This window comes from Sciurus carolinensis, chromosome 2 (genome assembly GCF_902686445.1).
Source record: "Sciurus carolinensis chromosome 2, mSciCar1.2, whole genome shotgun sequence".
Taxonomy (NCBI): Eukaryota; Metazoa; Chordata; class Mammalia; order Rodentia; family Sciuridae; genus Sciurus; species Sciurus carolinensis.
Genome location: NC_062214.1, coordinates 30,821,578 through 30,839,026, shown reverse-complemented (window position 1 = coordinate 30,839,026; position 17,449 = coordinate 30,821,578). Strand labels below are relative to the sequence as shown.

The 17,449-nt window shown below is 37.8% G+C and overlaps 1 protein-coding gene and 1 pseudogene across 8 annotated transcripts in view; one reads left to right on the top strand and one right to left on the bottom strand.

Moving 5' to 3' along the window:
* The first annotated feature begins 245 nt into the window (after nucleotides 1-245).
* Nucleotides 246-17,449, top strand: part of Gpcpd1 (glycerophosphocholine phosphodiesterase 1) — a 58,027-nt gene continuing 40,823 nt past the window's right edge. For 2 of the 8 annotated variants that reach the window (XM_047538474.1, XM_047538472.1), the window contains exons 1-4: nucleotides 246-438; nucleotides 6,170-6,246; nucleotides 8,354-8,450; nucleotides 15,656-15,740. In XM_047538474.1, coding sequence (XP_047394430.1) covers nucleotides 6,198-6,246; nucleotides 8,354-8,450; nucleotides 15,656-15,740 — 231 coding nt within the window. In that variant the 5' untranslated portion in view covers nucleotides 246-438; nucleotides 6,170-6,197. Of the gene's footprint in view, nucleotides 439-6,169; nucleotides 6,247-8,329; nucleotides 8,451-15,655; nucleotides 15,741-17,449 lie in introns of all 8 variants that reach the window. The other 6 variants (XM_047538471.1, XM_047538469.1, XM_047538473.1 and 3 more) reach the window with 5 other exon arrangements.
* LOC124975953 (axin interactor, dorsalization-associated protein-like) lies at nucleotides 11,305-12,207 on the bottom strand (annotated as a pseudogene).

Sequence of the window (17,449 nt, the reverse complement as noted above, 5' to 3'; positions counted from 1 at the left end):
CCTGATTGTTCCTAACGCGACCTGAACTTGCTCAACCTCGGCACGCATCTACCACCCCAAGCCCGAGATCCGAGTAGTAAGCAAGTCGCGGGGAACCTGGGAATACCCGTCCACCGTCGGCCGCCGTCGCGGGCCCTTTCCAGGAACGCGCGGGCCCGCCCCCCGCGCGCGGCCTCTGATTGGCCGGGACGGCGCCGGGCGTGACGTCAGGCCCCGCCTCGCCGCCCTTCGGCCCCGCCCCATGGGGTGGCCTGGCCGTTTGGTCTGGAGCAGCTGAAACCGGTTTGAGCGGAGGCGCTTCCTACCTCTCGTCGCTGCCGCGGATCGCCTGGAGGAGCGCTGGCGAGGCGTGGACGGAGGGCGTCCGGCACCTCGGCCCGCGGCCCTCGCTCTCCGGCGCGGCGGCGGCGCGGACCCGCTGACCCCAGGACTCGGCAGGTAGGGCTGGCGGGCCGGACGCCGGGTGCGGGCCGCGGCGGCCGCTCACGTGGCAAGCCGAGGGGCAGGGCAGTCCGTGCCGGGGACGCGGCGGGGCGGGGGGCGCGGGGCCGAGGGGCGGGCGGGGTACCGCGGCTGCGGCCGGCGCCGCGGCGGTCGCCTCGGCGGCCTTGACGTTCGCTGCGGCAAGTCGGTGGTAGGAATACTCTCCCGCTTTTGTTCGCGACCACGATTCTGCCGGACAGTTCAGTGCTTAGTTCCCTTTTGAAACATATGCGGCCAGAATTTATTATAGAGTATAGGACCACCAAGAATATACACAGTACTAAGTTAAGGAACAAAGAAACACAAAATGCAGAAGTCCCTCGGGTCCCGCTTTCCCACAGCAGTCCCCTCTCCCACCGCCTCTGTCCCTAAGTAACTCAGTGTCTTGACAACTGGTTTTTTTTTTTTTTTTTCCCTCTTCCCACCAATTGCCTAAAATTAGTGACCACGGCAAGAAAACTCAGAGTGGCAGAGTGAGCATTTGATAGGGACCAAAAGTCTTGGGCTTGCTTGTGTAACTCAGTTTATTCCGAGGAACCACAGTGCCTTACTTTACTAGGAATATTCCTATTCCAGGAACAGTCATCAGTGCTCTCGATAAAATTTTGAGGCTGTTGTACTCCTCTTAAGCTTTGCTTATTCCAGAGCTCCCCAAACCATCTTGCTGACTTTTCGGAGGAAGCCTCAGTCTATTGGGCCCCTTCCTCCCTCACGCACTGCCTAGTTGGAAAGGAAATCTGGCATGAATTGTAGATACTTTTTTCACCTTGAGGCAGCTCTTGAGTCTTATGTAGTACCAGCATAGAGGAACTGATCAAACCAAACAAAAGCAGGATGTTTGGATGGAAGGGTGTTTTCACACTCCTTTCTGTCTCTCCCGATTTCTGCCGTGCTCCTACCAACTTACTCTATCTCTTAATGCTGCTGCTTCTATTTGCTACATTTCTAACAGTTATTACATAACTGAGAGAAAAATACAAGCTATCAGTCTGTTTCCTATTTTTAGTGCTCTAGATACAAATAGCACAAAATCAACAGAGGTAGAAGTGCACAAAGCCTAGTTCATTTCTGGTTTAAGATCTAGGCATCTTTCTATACAAAATTTAAATCTGCAAAGTAAGACATAGGAAAATGGGCTAAAGAAGTGATGACCACAAAAGAGAATTCATAGTGAATAAAATTTGATACATACAAAAAGTAGATTGATGAAGCAAATTTTGTGTATAACTCAAACAGGAAAAGTATATGAAATGCATAACAACATACATATTATGAAAGTGTATGAAATATATATCAGAAAATGAAGTGGAAAACATTTGGAAAATGTTACTGCATTGTTTAGAAATTTGATTTGCAATTATTAATGTAGCTTAATCTTCAGAAATGCTTCCTAAATAAAAAATCGATTAATATGTACATATTTGATTAAAACATTGACTTAAAGTATGCAGAGGTCAGAAAAGTGGGATCATGATATCCTTCACCAAAAATAACAGTTATTAATGTAGGGATTTCATATGTTCTTTTACTGTAGCTAGTTAAGAGGATCAAAGTTGCTGGAGTCTAGGAAAGAGCAAGGCTAATTGGAAACAACTTTTTATTCCTTGAAGAATTTTGAAGGAAAACATTCTTTTTGGCCAGACTTACACACTTTAGCTAAAAATAGCTGACGTCAGTTCACCTCTAAACTAAATGTTCCTGTACTTGGTTTGCTTAAATCTCCCTTTTGTTTCCCAAGCTGATGAACTGGTAAAGTCAAGTGTTGGGAAAGTTTGTTTGACAAAAAGAATACCGTAAAGTTTATTTTGACAGGTAGTGTGAACTCTGAAATTTCAAAAACTCTAAGTTAATTATAATATTTTGCTAAAGTCTCCAGTTTTAAAAATGTTAAAATAGTTTTAAGTACTACGCAAACTCTTGGATGAGAATGCGGTTTATCTTTTAAAAGTGCAGTTTTTAAATTTTTTTTTTTTTTTTTTTTTAGAAAAAACAAAACCAAGGGCTGGGGATATAGCTCAGTTGGTAGAGTGCTTGCCTTGCAAGCACAAGGCCCTGGGTTCAATCCCTAGCACCGCAAAAAAAAAAAAAAAAAAAAACCAAGACCTGCCTCAAGAAGTGTAGTCTGTTTGTGAGGTATAAGTGAATTGGTTAAAATAGCTTCATGGTCAGCTCGTGTGCCTACAGTGACTAGCATTTTTTTCATCTTATTTTTGTTTGCTGTTTATTTGGAACACCTCCCCCTCCATGTTGGGATGTTTTTTGTTTGTTTGGGAGAGGAAGAAGTACCAGTGAGTATGTAAATTTTGTGGTCCACAGTAGATCCGTTTTTTACTTCGTCATTGCTGTTTTGGTGGTAGCTGGGTGCCAAAACTGTATGCTTCAATCCTGCACCAGAATTTTGGCCTGTGTCCACGATCAAGTAAACTGCCCTCGAAGCAGCTCTTCAGGTTTTTTTATTTGGTGTGGTATTTATTTTGTGGGGATGAAAATTTGAACTAGCTTGCTTGGTTGACTTGTCAATTGAAGTGGAAGGTGATGCTTTGTTGACTTTTGGGGAGATTTTTTTTGGGGGGTGATTTTGTGCTGTGTATTTAACTTTGTATAGTACATTTACTGCAGCTGTTTACTGCCAAGTTACTATAGCCACTTTATTAAATCAGCTGATTTATTTCCCTTTTATTTATATACATTTCCTGTTTGTCTTAATGTAGTAGAAATCTAGAGATAATTTTATACTAGCTATTGGTTTTAAGACATAGAAATATTTACATCAGATTCTTCTTCACTTGGTTGAATTGGTTATTTAAAATTGGTCAGCAGTTAGCTATCAACTGTGTAATCACGTAGATGAGATTATCCTTAGTTGAGAAGTGTGGCAGTAAACACTGAAAGTACAAGTTATAGTTTAAGATTGAGGTTGACTATTCAGCCATTTTGTTGGATGATGAGGTTTATGCTCTCTCTTAAAATTAATTCAGTTGCTTAAAAGTCAAGATTTTCTTTCTTTCTTTTTTCTCTAGCTGTAAGTTTTCTTCTTGGTATGGTAGAGATGTTCAATTAAATGTAAGATTGCAGTGCTTCAGTGAACCATTTTATTAGAATAAAATATACTCTTAAGGTTATACTCAGATTCATATCATGTCATCTTAAAAAAGAATTATTATTCAGATAACAAGCTAATGAGAGGGTGACAATCTAGAGTTCCAGAATTGGATGTATATACTTTAAATTGATGGAGTTTACTCTTAGACACAGAAAGTAGAACGATATAGCTTGGAAATTATTTTGATCAAGGACAAGTTTTCTCCAAAAATTCAAGTTTTCTTGAATTTACTAACTGAAATAGTAGAGTCATCAAATGTGGAATTCTTTGTCCATGTACATCATGACCTAACAGTATTTTACATATATAAAATATATTTTCAGTACTATATTTTATAATTGATATAAATGTGATGATATACAGTTTGTAGCTCATATTGAGCTCTGACTCTTGATCCTATTTAACAGCTCTCTATAGATATTATAGGTCAGGTTTCTGAACTTCAGCCCTATTGATATTTGAACCTGGACATTTACGTGGAGGGCTGTTCTGTGCACTGTAGGGTATTTAGCAGCGCTCCTGGCCTTTATCCTCTAGACGTTAGGAACATCCCTCCCAGTTGTGACAACTAAAAATACCTCCCAATATTGCCCGTATTCCCTGGAGGGCAAAATTGCCTGTAGTGAGAAACACTGATAATAGATCTGTCTCCCTTGACTTGGAGATGTGGTTAACTGTTGAGTAGCAATATTTATTAAATGACCATTGTAGAGTTATGCATTTGTTCAGAGGGAGGGAAAGGGAGCAGAGAAGAAATACAGGAATGAATAACTATAAAAAGTACTTTAGGATTATCTTATAATCTATAGATATAAATGAAATTTAGGTGGTTCATTAATGGAAATGATGCAGAATAAAGACATTATGATTCTTTTAGGAACTTTGATGGATTGGTATGTAAAAGTCTTGGAGGTGTTGGAGAAGTTATATAGAACATGATTTGTCCTTATGTAGAGTATGTTTTTTAAACTATGCGGCTATTTATGTGTGTATGTATTTACATAATCTAGGTATTAATATGTATGTATGTGTTTAAAACTATTTCCTGTCTTCCCTCAGTTGGTTAAGGAGGAGATGACTTATTTGACTGAAAGGGAAGAAAGGAAAAAATGAGAAAATGTGCACAAAAAAGCAGTAAAAGACTCAAAATCTTAGAGGTTTAGATTTCTATAAATAATCGAAGTGATTCAAAAAATCACAAAACTAAGGAAGAATATTCTAGTTGACATAAAATGTGTTACTTGGAAGAGATTTGGAAGCCAAAAGATTTGTATGTACTTAAGTGTGTGTGGTTTTTGTTTGTTTTTTTTTTAACTGGGTATTGAACTCAGGACTTGTGGCATACTAGACAAGTACTCTGTCACTGAGCTGCATCTCCAACACTTGTACTTATGGTTTTGGTTTTGTTTTTGGTACTGGGAATTGAACCAAGAGTGCTTAACCACTGAGCCACATCCCCAGCCCATTTTATGTTTTATTTAGAGACAGAGTCTAGCTAAGTTGTTTAGGGCCTCACTAAATTGCTGAGGCAGGCCTAGAACTTTAAATCTTCCTGCCTCAGCCTCCCAATCCACTGAGACTACAGGTGTGCACCACTGTGACCAACACTGTACTTATGATTTTAAATGAAGTTGATAGCTAGAGAAGAATGGCATGTATGCAGGATCATTTAGAATCAACAGAATCGAAGTGGATTATGTCAAGACTCTAAATTCGAAGCTTGTAGAACTTGCTTAATAATATGGTTAATAAAGAGAAAATCAGATTATTATTTGTGGGAAAGGGTTGTTTTTCTTAAATTAGTTACATTGTATCTTAGAAGCAGATTCTGAAACTTGTTGCAAAAATAACTAGTTTGTTTCAGTGAGAGATCCTTTTCTTTGGTTGTTTCCTTGTTATTAAAGTTTGCAGAGCAATGTGGCCTATAACCCCAGCAACTAAGGAGGCTGAGGCAGGAGGATTACATATTTGAGGTCAACTTCAACAGCTTCACAAGACCTTGACTCAAAAAATAAAAAGGTCTGAGGATGTAGCTCAACATTAAAGCATCCCTGGATTCAATCTTCATTATCTTACAGTCTGCACATCTTAAGTAGAAAACCTCCTGAGTCAAACATTTTTCTATTTATAGTCCCCTCCCCCCCACCACAACATGAATCTGCTCAGGAAAGATAGGTTGAATTCAGAACAGCTGCTTATCAGAAGAGAAAGTATATTGCAGGAGACACTTAACTCCTTACAAGTTTGGACAATTTTCTTAGCGATATTTAGGTAGGTACATCTTCAGAAAAGGTTCATTAAATCATGTTAGGTACTTCCCAAATAATGCAGTCATTTTATGTATAGGGACTGTAAAATGAATCTTGTAGTCATAGTTGAGATTCATTTTCATTTTTTTGCTTTTTGACCTCTTTTCCTCTTAAAATGACTTTTTGAAAAAAATTAGTATAAAGCTGCAAAGACATTAAGTATTCTGTTAAAAAATGGAAACATAGTTCCTGGATTAACTTGTTTTGCGATGGTGACTATCTAATGTTAGTGTTTTCATGTACTATAAGTGACAACTTCTCTTTTTCTTCTTAGCAAGACATCCTAAAATAAATCCATCAGAATGACACCTTCTCAAGTTACCTTTGAAATAAGGGGAAATCTTTTACCAGGTATTGTAAATTTTACCTTAAAACAATTTTTAAAATTAAATGAGCATTTTTCCTATCTAAGTTATTTTAAACATGGAGTTGTTATTAGAGTGGTCCTAATTTCTAGACGAAAATATCTATAACCTTGCCTATCAGAAATGTCCTCTGAGAACAGTAAACTCTTGGGGAAAAACCCTCCTCGAAGTGTCTTATTCTCATGTTTGAGAAAAGCTTTAGATTTATTTAATTTTGCATAGAATGAAGATGGTTGGGCTATGATTTTTAAATTAACATGAAAATGAGGAATATTATGTTAGCTAGTACAAGAAACTGGTGAAATACTTGGCTAAAATAACTGTTGGATACTTGTAAATTATCTTTTGGTCTTATTGTATTTTTTGCTGTCTGTGGAAGCACTGTGAGATAATTTTTAGTTTAGATAGCATATCAAAACAGTGCTACACCTGAGTCGCAGACCTCCCTATTTCATATACTCTGGCTATACTGGCCACCTTTCAGTTCCTCAAATCTGCTGTGTTCCTTCTCCTTTCCTCTTGAATTTTTCTCAAATGGTTTCCTCTGTCTAGATCTCTGTCCTACCCCTCCCCCACCTCTTAACTCTCACATTCCACAAAGTGAGGACCCCTGCAAAATTTTCTCAGGTTGCTGGCACTATTTTGTAGCATATTCTAAAGATTTTATAGAATTACTTTAGTAATTTTGTTTGTAAACAGATTGTAAGCTCTAAAAACATGACCTTGTCTTGTTTATGTCAAATTCCTGCACCTAGCACAGTGCTTGGCACAGACTATGAATATAGTAAACATGTATTCAAAGAATAAATTAGTGACTCACTCTATATCTAACATCTTTGTACTAGCAACCTTCATGGCAGGTGGCAAAGTGTGTTGTGTGTGTGTGTGTGTGTGTGTCTGTCTGTCGCCAAGTTCTTGTTCTTTGTCAAGATAATCTGGTACAGCTCTACCTCTGGGTAGATTTTGCAGATTGGAGATTTCTAGTCATCTGGTGTATTGACTCTCCAGAGGACCAAGTACTCACCTCTGATCCTGTGTGTAGCCTCCTGGAGAGGAGACAGCAGAACTATATTATACCCTTTAAGGGAGTTGTAGATAGGCAGTTTTCATTTGAAGGAGCTGGCCACGTGAGGCAAGTAAACTGACCACAGAATTTCAGCTTTATGAGGGGAACACATTCTCAGGAACCAAGAAAGGAGATAATGGTGCCTATAAGTGTAGATGATTCTGTAGGTGGGAAGGAAGAAGTAGAGGGACAGGGAGAGGGTATCGAGGGAGACTCCCCCCGCCCCCCATAGCATCCCATCATCTTGATCTCCTCTGTAGCACATTCTCTGCTAAATGTAGAGAGTAGGAAGGGCAGGGAAGGATAGTTAGAAAGAACAAGCAGTAAAAAGGGAAAGAACAAGTAAAAAGAACATGTGGGGGGGTCCCTTTGCAAATATCTTTAGTTAGCAATCAAGTCTTTGTATTCTTTTAAAAATGAGGGCCAGTTGAAGAGAGAGGTGGATTTGTTTTGGTAAAATGTTTTCTTTTTTCAGAAGTGTATTCCCAGGGAATCAACAGAAAGACAAAGTAATACTGCAGGAGGGAATTGGTAAAATGCAGGCATACCATATAGGAACAAAGTGAACCACTGAGTCTTGAAGTTTAATTATTTTCCATTTGGGATACACCATTTTGGAACAAATAGTAGGAGCTTGTTTTGAACCAAATTGGCATTTGGACTCAATTCATTTTCTTTTCCTTTATGAATTTTAAGTACATTAATTCAGAATGTGTTGATATAAGTCAAAAATTTCTGCATCTAAGAAATTATAGACTTCTACAAGCCTATACTGGATAGCAATATAGTGACTTTTACATTCTATCAATGAGAAGTGTTCAGGTGAAATAATAGTCATTATTGGAATGAGGAGTACTGGATTTTTCCCTGTGTCTTTGTTTTGAGGGTTTTAAAGTTACATTGCTGCTGTCTTCTGACTTGAACACACACCCAGTTGAAATAGTGCAATTGATTAATCTTTTCTTGTTTCCTAAAACTGAAATTTGAAAATTTTTCTACTTAGGAAAAGACTCTTGTGTTTCTTTAGGTGAAGTTTTTGCAATATGTGGAAGCTGTGATGCTTTAGGAAACTGGAATCCACAAAATGCTGTGGCTCTTCTTCCAGAGAATGAGACTGGTGAAAGGTAAGCAAGGCAATGTCAGATTACAGAGTAATTGTGGCATTCACTTTATAGATGTAGGGACTGCTAAGGTGCTTTAGCATATACTTTTTCTTTCAGTTTAATTGTCAGAATATCACATGTACATTATTTAAGGAGTGAAATAGTTTTACAAAGTTTTTGTGAAAAACAGGTATCTCTGTTCCTCCATCTCTTCCTCTCAACCATGTAAAATTCTTGACTGGTTCTTTGGATACTTACCACCATATTCCTAAAGAGCAAAACTGAAGCATTATCTTTTTGCCTTCTCAGTATAACTTTTTTAAATTCTGGGGATCAAATCCTGGACTTCACACTTTCATGTGCTCTACCCCTGAGCTATATCTCCAGCCCTCAGTATATGTTCTTGATAAGAGATCTAATTAATTTTGTTTTCACCTATGAAATTATATTCTTGAGAAGTATAAGGTATAATTAAAAAGAGTAGAGTGGAACACACACTTAGATATCTTAGCTAATATAAAGGAATGCAGCATTGAACAGCATAGACACAGTAGGGTGGGTAAAGGGGAATCTGGGTGTTGGTCACCAATATCCAGTTAACTAATGTTGGGCAAGTCTAATGTCTCAGCTCATCTACACAGTAAAGAGGTTAGACTAGTAGAAGTCAACAGAGGTGGCCTTTATCCCACTTATTGATATTTGGAAGTGTTATGCATTGTCATAAATAGTGTACAAATACATCCAGTGCCACTAAATAGAGAAATACCAGCTAAGCCAAGTGCAATGGTGAATGCCTGGAATCCCAGCAACTCTGGAGGCTGAGGTAGGAGGATTGCAAGTTCAAGGCCAGCCTCAGCAACTTGGTGAGACCGTGTCACAATAAAAAATGAAAAGGACTGGGGATATAGCTTAGTGGGAAAGCATCTGTGGATTCATCCCCAGTACCAAGAAAATAAAAATAAATAAGAGAAAAGAAGCACCAGCAGAGGTGATTATTTAAGACTCCTTAGGCTCAAAGTTAATTTTCCCATAAAGCAGTGCTACTAAAAATATGGCCTGTGGACCTATCCAGAGGACTTTTTTTCAGTCAGTGATATGGACTGATGCCAAATTTAAAAATGCAGAAATTGAGAGCAAGCATTCAGAAATGTTTGTAGCAATTTGACATTGTCAGGGCATCTGTATACATCATCTTGGGCTCATCTCATTGAACTACATATGTAGATGGAAGAGTATTGGTCATTGGACACATTCAGTAAAACAAACCAGCAGACAAGAACTGGTCCTCCATAGCAGATGGCTTGAGGAGCACGGATCACAAAGTCAAGGAAAGCAACAAAGGAAAGTATATCAGTATCATAATGTGAGCCAAGAAAGGAAAACAGAAGTACACAGAATACCTCTTTTTTTTGTCAGTAGTATGATCCATTTTCTATTCTGGTCCTCAGCTGTTTTTTTTTTTTTGTTTGTTTGTTTGTTTCTTTGTTTTAATTTATTTAATAGTTTTTATTAACATTCATCTAGTAAACTGAATTGACCTAATAGACAACTGAAAATAAAGACTAGATCTCTTGAAGTGCAGGGGCTAAAACAACTGTTACTTGTTATAAAAAGCAAACATTGGATGGTATGACTAGGGTTTACACTAGTTGAAAAATAGGCCAAATATCGACACTATATTCCCCTCATGCATTGTTCTTCTAAAATAGTGAATATTAAAATATGTGGGTGCTACATCTAACCCACAAAAGGCACTCACAAATCTTAATGTACTGTGTATCAATTATCCACCTCATGTACTATGATAGTTTTATTTATGTCTCATCATTAAGTCAAAGGTAATGTAAATAGTCGAATTATAATAGGCTAATGACCTGCATAATTCATATGGATGAATGTCAATATATCTAAATAGGAAATAAATGGCAAACCTATATACTATATTAAAAAAAAATAGAATATCTTTCCGGATTTTGCATACTCTTCACTTTTTAAAGATGAGGTACACAGGTTTTAAGGTTTTACAATCTGTCAGAAAAACAGCAGTTATTCTACAGTATCTCGTTAGTATCTGACCCACTTATTTTTAGATGACATGATTTAGAAGACATATAAACCCATGAAAAAATTTGCAATTATTCTGAGATGGTTTCAGTGTTAACCCTAGAATCATTATTGGAAAGAATAGCAATGTGATGTAAAAGAACAACTAATCAACATTACTAAAAATATGCTCACTTTCAGAAAAACAATCTGGTCATCTGGAAAAAAAAAATCACAGCTACAACTTGGGGAACACTCCCATGTAGAATACTGTTCTGGCCAAGGCACACTATTCTAAGCAGAACTATCAGATCAGGGTGAATTTAGGCCACCTCTAAGGAACAGTCTATAAGATAGACCATAACTGGTCCAGTTCCCTTCAAACCATTATCTGGTACTATCCTTACCCACTTCAAAGTTTGAAGTTAGTTCAAACAAAAGAGCATATTGGAGCAAAAGTGAGCAAATGTGTAAACTCTAGCACATTCTTATTGCTGTGTTAAGTTTGAAGGTGAGCATACTTAACTATAGCAGTATTGTTCCAGGAAGTAGGATAGGAGGAATAGTGGTAAATTGGAAAACACTATTAATTGCACAAGTAATTGAAAAGTAAAAACATGTTTCAAAATCTACAATAGACCTGTATCCAAAGGAGTCTTATACAACAGCGAGGTGCTGGACTTTAGTTCTGTGGTACATCTTTGCAATGGACTCACTGGCCTATGGGTACCGCTCACTTCCTGCCTCCTGAAGGGTGAATATGCTACACAGAGCTATGATGTTTCTACTGAGTGCTAAAATTCACAGAAGTTCCAGATTATTCATATCAGAATCATTCCTTGTGCAAAGTTTGATGTAGATGAAGATAAAGTGGTTTCTTGGACATTAACTGCAATTTCCTTCTTTTAAAGTCAGTGGGTTTCTTCTATAGTTCTATTAAAATTGGCCCAGGTTTAATCTCATCCATCTCCATGAAAGCAAAACAGTTGGTGCTGATAAGCCTTTTTTTAGGCCTGCAGTGTTTGAATTCAAAGAAGATAGCTGCACCTTTGGTTAATTTTTCAATATGCTTCTGGAGTTCAGTGTCCACATTAAAATGAACATATGTATCTTCTTTTCTTGAAACCACAGGAGTATCTTGCACAGGAGTTAAATCTGTGCCATTCATATCCTTTACACTAACTGTGATATAGGGATTGATGCACCGTCCAGCATCTTTCAGACCAATTTTCTCAGTCCTGATAGTGAGCAATGTCATTCTGGGTTCTGATGGCAACCTTGGAACTCTAGCAGGAAAAGAATCAGGAGACCGTGCTCCAGCACCACCTTCTTCTTCATCTTCAAATTCCAAATGCTCTTCCTCTCCAGGTGCTAAAATTCTTCTTAATAGGACAGGTTGAACATCAAATGAAAATTCTTTATTATAGGTGAGAATATTCTTTATGATTGGTTCTAACTTCTTCAGGTCCTCCAGTTTAAATTCTTCTTGGGACTGTGTGGACTGTATAGCTGCACTTTGCAATTCCAAGCATGTTGCAATTTTGCCTGTGGTTTTCTTTTGCTCTTCTGTGAATTCAGAATTATTGTGTTGAGCTTGGGCCTCTTTTTGTAAATGTCTTGACAATATCTGATACTCATCTATCGCCTCCACCAGCTGGCCCCAAGAGTCGAAGTTGACGCCTCTCCTAAAACTGGTGCCCTAGCGCTGCAGCAGACTCTGGGTCACCTCCAACATGGCGGATCTTCACCCTGTTCCCTCCTGCCCCTACCCCAGCAAGGCAAGGCTCTAGGGCGCCATCCTCCCCAGGCCTGACCCCAACATTAATAGGGTCAGGAGGAACTGCTAAGGCCACCACCGCAACCCGCCGAGGAGCCACCCAAGCCCATTTTGCCACCACAGCCAAACTTTTTCTCAACTGTTTTTTTTAAGTAGAGTTCTATTGGTAGATGGTAGTTGGTATATATTCCTTATTAGATTCTCACAGAAGAACAAGATACTTATTTCTTTGAAGTGGCCATTTTTCTTTGATTTTTCAGATCAGCCATTCCTATCTGAAGTGAAACCTCATGTCTTTCTGAACTTGTTTCTAAAACACCTCTGCTTGTCTTGAGTTGATTTCAGCCTCCCTAGTCAAAGTGATGTATACAGAATGAGACAGCACTTACCTACTGAACCTTAAGGGACCAGCCATTTATACATTGCTGATGTACATTGAAATAGTTGAGTCGTATACAGCAGATAGACAGTACTTCACAGGGAAAAGGAAGTGCTTTTCCAAGAGTATAAGAGAGTCTACTTGCCTTCAGATGACTTTTTTTGTGTTTAGAAGTATGGCATATCTTTGGGATTTTAATGTGCTCTACCTCTAAGGCCTCTGTGTCCCTCTTGTTCACATTTTCTTTAAACTTCTTACTAGCTTTTGGTGCCAGATGGTAGCTAGAGCTCTGTTGGAAATTTTTGCCTACTTACAGATCATTTCAAGGTTATGGTATTGTTTCCTAAGAAGGGTGAAGATGTGAGTCACTTATGATTTTATTTGCTCTTTTTTGGGTATTTTGTAACACTTTGGGGATGGATAGGAGGGCATTTCAACCCTGTACTCAATCTCATTGCCCTTTTTCCTGAAATTTAATCAGAATACGTTCAGTCTTGAATTCACTGAACTCATGAAATAGTTCTGGTTCATTTTTTAACTTCAGAAGCATTTGGTTCAAGAAGTGAGGTAAAAAGACTTGGCAACTTGCTTTTTCCATTTATTTAGTAGTTCTTAACCAGTGGAATATAACAGAATCACTTTTTTAAAAATACACATACCTAGATCCTGCTTCTAGAGACTGAGAATAGTGGATGGGAGAGGAGCACCAGAACATTTTTCAAAGCTTACCACTAATTCTTCTATGCACATCTGGGGCTAGTTCCATATACTCTGGCTGACTGGATGAGATATTCCTGGAAATCTCCCCTGCCACCCACCCTTTTTTAGTTGTTTTGTAGCAGCAGAAATGAGTTAATGAATCTGCCTGAAGCCCTCTGTTGAAAAGGATTCTGAGGCTTATCAGGGGAAAAGTAAGGGTACCTGTGTAGAGTATTTGCTGTCTTTGTTTTGTAGCAGTGATAGGCAACTGGCCGTATACATCTGATTGGCCTGTAAAATTTTGTAAGTTCTATGTGGCTAGGTACCACCTAAGATCCATGAAGTTAGAATCTCCAAGGGTGGATCCTGGGCAGACAGGTGTACACACACAGGCATCATTTGGAGCTGCAACTACACAGGCTGAATATGATTGGGTAATGGGCTATGACAGTGGCACTCAACCTTAAGTTTTCATCAGAGTCACCTAGATCCTTGTTAAAATACAGATTAGAGGACCCTTAAACTCAGGAAATAATGCCAAGAGTTAATAAAATGGATGGCATCAAATTAAAAGTTCCTGCACAGCAAGAGTAACAATTAGGAATGTGAAGAGAGAACCTACAGGATGGGAGTAAATCTTTGCTAGCTATTCTTCTGACAGAGGATTAATATCTAGAATATATAAAGAACTCAAAAATTTTTATATCAAAAAACAGAAATAACCCTATTAATAAATGGGCAAATGAATTAAGCAGATACTTCTTAAAAGAAGAAATATAAATGGCCAAAAAATATGAAAAAATAATGTTCCAACATCATTAGCAATTAGGGAAATGCAAGTCAAAACTACACTGAGATTTCATCTTACTCCAGTCAGAATGGCAGTCATCAAGAATACAAACAATAATACACACTAAAGAGGATTCAGAGAAAAAAAGAACACTTTTACACTGGTCGTAAGATTGTAAATACTATGGAAAACAGTATGGAGGTTCCTCAAAAGAGTAAGCATGCGACCCCCATATGACCCATCCGTACCAATCCTTGGTATTTATCCTAAAGAACTAAAAGTCATCACACTACAGTGATACATGCATACCCATGTTTATAGCAGTGCAATTCACAATAGCCAAACTATGGAACCAGCCAAGGTACCCATCAGTGGATGAATGGATAAAGAAAATGTGGTGTATATACACAATGGAGTTTGATTCAACAGTAAAGAAAAATGAAATTATGTCATTTGGAGGAAAATGAATGGAACTAGAGACCATTATGTTAAGAAAACAAGTCAAACTCAGAACATCGAGGGTCATGTATTTTCTCTCTCTCAGTAGCTCGAGAGGAAAAAGAAAGATGTGTAGTGGGGGGAATCTTGAAAATCAGAGATCAGTAAAGGAAAGGGACCAAGGGGCTGAGAAACAGGAAGGGAGTAGGGAAGTGCTGGGGGGGGTGATATTGGTCAAATTATGTTGTGTACATGCATGGATATGTGAAAAATCTCATCGTTATGTGTAATTATAATGCACCAATTTAAAAATGTGGGTTTCTAATTCAGTAGGGCTGGATGAGGCCTGAGAATTTGCATTCACGTGTTCCCAACTGATAATGCTGTTCCCAGGACTCACTTTGTATGTCAGTGGTCTACCATTGAAGCTAAAAAATCAGTTAAAATCATTAGTAACAGTGAATTATTTCACTATAAGGCAGCTGTTGAGCCAATGTTGTTTGAATAGCATAGTTCAGAGGAGAACATTGAGTTGAAGCAAGTTACAGATAACTAAGTCCTTGACCTGGGCTAGAGCCTGAGTAGTATTGTTGGGCATGAGTGTAACTTGCCTGTGTTCATTCCTCACTTGTGACCTTAACCTTTGGTCCCAAAGCCTCTTAACAACGATGTAACATCCTGAGCTAAGTAGGAAGTCTAGAGAGGCTTTTGCCTTTGCACTGCTTGGATTTCTGTTTGGTGTATTTTTGCTCCATGTATATTTGGTTCTTTCTCATCATTTAGATTTCACTTCAGATGGTTCTTAATCACTGAGGCCTCTGTTCCATAAAGCCTTCTCTAAAACTTGCAGTTTATCTTGTTTGCTTATTTGTCCACATAGGAAAGCAATTCCTTGAAGATGGAGCTGTCCTGCATTATCACTATGTTTCCATTGCCTGTTGTAGAGTAGTCCTGTTTTAAATTTTGTATAGGAATAAATGGGTGGTATTGGTCACAGACTGTATTTGAGGGGTTTTGTCAATTATGAGTTATTTATACATAATTTTAGTTTGATATTGATGCTGCTTTTTTTGATTTTTTTTTTTTTTTTTTCCTCACAGCATGTTATGGAAAGCAACCATTGAACTCACTAGAGGCATATCAGTTCAATATCGCTACTTCAGAGGGTGCTTTTTAGAACCAAAGGTATGTTTTCTTTATCTAGTTTCCAATTTCTTTATCACTTGTTTCTTTCAAAAGCCACTAGCTTAATTTTGAAACCATTAAAAGTAAAATGAGTTTGTTTTAGTCAGTAAGGAATGGAATTCTCAATAACATTTTAGTAACAAAAAACAAGTAAGTAGCCACTTCAGAGGCAAATGTTGTCTGCCTTGGAATTTTTAAAAGACTGATAGTAAGTATATTCTGCAATATTCTTACCATGAAATTGGTTTTAATGATGAATGTTCTCTATAGGTTTGCATTTTTGGTAACTTTTGTAAGTTAGTTAGTCATCAGTTGCAAAGATTTTTCTTTTTGTTTTTAATTTTATACTGTGTAGATATATTTAGAGGAGTGCATAGCCAGCTTTAAACGGTTAATTGTTTTTAAAAATTATTTCCCAGCAGTCATCTCTTAGTGACTGTGTTGTTTAACTCCTTTCATTATTGAAGTGATTCCTCCTAGATTTTTTCACAAGGTAGTATTGATAAGCCAGGGTCTTTTCTGAAAGCCTTTGGAATATCTGTTAATTCTCAATCTGCCTGTTCACAGTGATTTATTATTTTGGAATTGTTTTCATATTTAGAAAAGAATAAAAGTTGATTCTTTTTCTCTTAGTCTACAGATTTTTTTTTGCTGAAAGGATTCTTTCCCTTCAGATTTTTGCCTTTGACACTCTTGGGCTGCATGTGAATAAGGGTTTTAAGCAGGGATCTAGGAAACAACATGGATTAGACCTTTTTAAAAAATGTATTTCCCTTGGGAGTGATTGGATACTTTTGCTACATGTGAGAAATGCAAGCAGTCACTGTTACCTCATTTTCTTAGCCACCATTACAGAGAAGAAAGAAAATTGACAACCCTATTTCAGCTGTCTTTTGCACCTATTACGTTTTTTATTCCGAGTACTTTGTAAATACTCAGTAATTGAACTTGAATTACATTATGGTTGATCTTTGTGTTGGCTTATCTTGACAATGGTCTCACTTTAACAACCTAAGAAAAGAGCATCTTTTACTTATTAGCATAATGCTACAACACCATGGTGAAGTTCTTCAGTATAAATTGAACTATTGTGTCTAGAAACATAGGCTACAATACTCCTGACATTGGAAGTCTGAGAATCCTGGTATGTGAAATCTACTTTTGTATCTTAAAAAATCAACTAAATTTTACTCGGAATTTGGACAAGAAAAATCACAATGAGTCCTTGGGGCATAGTTTTCTAAAGTAAGACTATTGTCAACACAGGTGAAATAAAGCCAACCTGTAATATTTTTTTCCACTTCATTGAAAATGTAACCAAAATAGCAATCAGTCCAAAATGCGTTTTGGAAAAATTGGCAAGACATCTCCTGAACAGTAAAAATAAAACAAAACAAAAATCCAAAACAAACAAACAAAAAAACCACAAGTTTATCCCCATGTAATACTTGCAAAAGTTTACAGTATGTGTTGGTGAGTGTGTTTCTTTAAGTAGGTGCTTGCTCTGTATCGTGTACACATGTACCGTGTGATGCAGGGGCTGCCATGGTAAGTATGTTTTTCATGGAATAGAGTAAATAGCTACATAAAATCCCATGTATATGGCTATTTTTCCACATGCTGGCTTAAAGTGATACTTATTTTAAAAGTTGGTGGCACTTTTTAAATGAAACATTTTTATTAGAAGTATTATGAAAGTTTGTCTCAAT